The sequence below is a fragment of the Condylura cristata genome, unplaced genomic scaffold, assembly GCF_000260355.1.
Source record: "Condylura cristata isolate star-nosed mole 26May11 unplaced genomic scaffold, ConCri1.0 scaffold00013, whole genome shotgun sequence".
Classification (NCBI taxonomy): Eukaryota; Metazoa; Chordata; class Mammalia; order Eulipotyphla; family Talpidae; genus Condylura; species Condylura cristata.
Genome location: NW_004567114.1, coordinates 21,318,884 through 21,321,945, shown reverse-complemented (window position 1 = coordinate 21,321,945; position 3,062 = coordinate 21,318,884). Strand labels below are relative to the sequence as shown.

Here is a 3,062-nt window from a genome sequence, read left to right as displayed (position 1 = left end):
GGCATCCCGCAGGGCCCACTCAGGACTGGCCCCGGGTGCCCTGGCCCCTCAGTGCCGCCTACAGCGGGAGCTGCCAGCTTTTTGGAATTCCTAATCGCTCCTGGCCCCGGTGATTGGCTGCTCAGCTCTGACCCCACTTGGGCTGCCGCCTGGTTGGATAAAAGGGGAATCTCCTTGGGGCTCCAGAGCATTAGACACCGGAGGGGGCACCTGGGACCAACTTCGCAAAGCGGGGAGCCCGGCGGGGGGGTGGGGGGAGAAACAAACCTGCGGCCTCGGCCCCTCCAAAGAGCCTGGAGATGACGGGGAAAGCCGGGGAGGCTCTCAGCAAACCCAAATCCGAGACAGTGGCCAAGAGTACCTCGGGGGCCCCCCCGGCCAGGTGCACCGGGTTCGGCATCCAGGAGATCCTAGGCTTGAACAAGGAGCCCCCCACTTCCCACCCTCGGTCTGCCCTCGACGGCCTGGCCCCCGGGCACTTGCTGGCGGCGCGCTCGGTGCTCAGTCCCGCAGGAGTGGGCGGCATGGGGCTGCTGGGGCCCGGAGGGCTCCCCGGCTTCTACGCACAGCCCACCTTTCTGGAAGTGCTGTCCGACCCGCAGAACGTCCACTTGCAGCCTCTGAGCAGAGCGTCGGGGCCGCTGGACACCAGCCAGACGGCCAGCTCGGGTAGGTGAGGGCGAGGCTGCGTGGCTGGCTGACTGGGAACGAGAACCGGGAGCCCCAAGCTGTCGGTTGGAGCCCCGGCTTTCGCTGGCTTCTCCAGGCCTCCTCCCCGCGCAAAAGTTGGTGACAGGCCGAGGGATCGCTACCTGGGCCTGGGGCTGCACGCTCGGGGCTGGGATGGAGGATGCTCCAGGCGCCCGCGGGTTTCGGCCCCAGCGCTTCCCGCTGCCTTGCGGACCTCCGGCCCCCGCGTCAGGCCCGATTCTGCTGCGGCGCCGGGTTGGGGCCCCACTGTAAACCGGACTTGGGGTGCCAAGCCCTGGGGCGGACTGGGGGGCCGCAGTTTTGCCGTGCTGCTGCGGCCCTGGCCTTGAAAGGACCTGCGCTCCGGGAGCGGGAGGGACTCTGCTCGGCGCACCAGCGGCCCGGGAAGCGGGTGCTTCGGCCCCAGCCCTCGGGTCCAAAGTTGTCATTTCCTTTCTCCTTTTCTCCCTTCCCTCCTCCCCCGCCCCGGCACCGATCAGCTGGGGTTTATGGCCCCTCGGTCTGGGACCAGCCGGCCACCGCAGCGGTCGAAGCGGCCACCGTCCGATCCCACCTAAGTGCCACAGTTTATCGGACCTCGCGCCCTCAGAGTCTGGGGCCCCCGGATGACCCAGCCGCGCCCTCCCCGGACCCCTTACCGGGCTGTGCGTCCCGCCCGCTCGGCCCCCTGACTCTTGTTTGCATTAGGCAAGTCCCCTCATTTTTTCGTTATCGATTTATTCATTTTTGTTTGGAGGGGCAACGAGATGTGGCGCGTCGCGGTCTTTTCCGTCTCCAGCGGGGACCATTGTGCCGGCTTTGAACAGGCGCTTGCCCGGGAGGCCCCAGCCCTGCGCAGCGCGCCCCACCCCGCGCTCAGGCCCCCCGCTCCGGGCCAACTTTCGCCGAGGCGCTGGGGCTGCACGCGCCGGCCGAGGGCCGAGTTCCGAGCACCGCCCCGGTCCCCGCGACCCCCTGAGGCTGCCGCGCTCCTCCGCCGTCGCTGCTCCTGGCGCGTCGGGCCTTCGCCTCTCTTGCAACGAAATCTGTTCCGAAGCTCTTGGTTCGGACGCCGGCGTAGGTAGAGCCAAGCGGGGACTAGGGATGGGTCGACCTCTCAGAGGGCTTCACGGGGAGACCCAGCAAGCCCCCCGCGCTCCCGCAGGCGGCCCGGGGTGGGGCTCTCGCGGGGTCCCCGCGGCTGACGCACCTGGGCGCTGCCGAACGCGCCCCCCATTCTGCCGCATGTGCTTCCGCCCGCTTTTCAGATTCTGAAGATGTGTCCTCCAGCGATCGAAAAATGTCCAAATCGGCTTTAAACCAGACCAAGAAACGGAAGAAACGGCGACATAGGTAAGTCCTCGCAGCGCTTTCAGTCACCTCTCCTGCTCACCACCCCTCGTCGTCCCTGTTAAAGGAGTCGGGGTGTCGAGCCCCCCTCCCCTTTCTTTCTTTCTTTCTTTTTTTTTTTTTTTTTGGCCACTCTGGGCCTGAGGTTCAAGACTGTGCCAGGGAAGGGAGACCAGGCGTTGTCTGAGCAAACCTGGCCCCTGGCCTCTTGGAGGGAGGAAGATGTGTGGCCTCGTTTTTAGGTTTTTCCTCCTTCCCGAGAATGAAAAGGCCCAAAGCCGAGCCGCGCCCGAGCGAGGGGACCTGGCAGGCCCCAGACGCGACCCTGCCGAAACACTGCCCACAGCGGCGCACCCCTCCCGGCGGGCTCCTCCGCCCCAGCCGCTCGCCCCAGCGGGTCCGCGAGCGCTCAGCCTCCGGCCGCGTTGGTCCCCATCGGGCCTGACAGCCCCCTAGTTTTCTGTCCCCACCGTTCCCAATTTTATCACGGTGACAGTGTGACATCTGCGTGGGTGGATTTTCTTCTTTGGCTGCTGCGCTTTTGTGACCAGAGAAGATCGCTTCCCTTCTGTGAGCCTCAGTTTCCTTGTCTGTAAAGTGCGGGGTGGGAATGAGGGTGTGTGTCGACTGGGAGATGCCACCCACTCCAGCTGGGCTGAGAAAGGCTGCCCTGGGGTACAGACTTGACAGGTTTGGTGTTTTGTTTTGTTTTGTTTTGTTTTGTTTTGTTTTGTTTTTTTAAAGTCTTTAAACAGACATTACTTGCACTTAAGTTCAATAGGTGCCCAGAGGTTTATCTTGAAAAGGAATCCCTCACCCTACCCACCTCCCCTAGGGCATCAGTGCCTCTATGACCAAGTCCTCTTGTGAAGTGATGAGGTGAGGTGGCTGTTGAAGGAATCAGAGAGCGGACCAAAAATCTGCAAGATTTTCGAAACCGCTTTCAAGTGAGGCCTCAGAGCTCACCCCAATTTCCCTCTCCCTGCTGGGGTGTTCCCCCTAACTCTGGCCACTTTTCCCCA

At 63.8% G+C, this 3,062-nt stretch overlaps 1 protein-coding gene across 1 annotated transcript in view; it reads left to right on the top strand.

The window, feature by feature from the left end:
• The first annotated feature begins 299 nt into the window (after window positions 1-299).
• Window positions 300-3,062, top strand: part of VSX2 (visual system homeobox 2) — an 18,957-nt gene continuing 16,194 nt past the window's right edge. Inside the window, 2 exon segments of the mRNA XM_004681699.1 lie at window positions 300-669; window positions 1,959-2,091. Coding sequence (XP_004681756.1) covers window positions 300-669; window positions 1,959-2,091 — 503 coding nt within the window.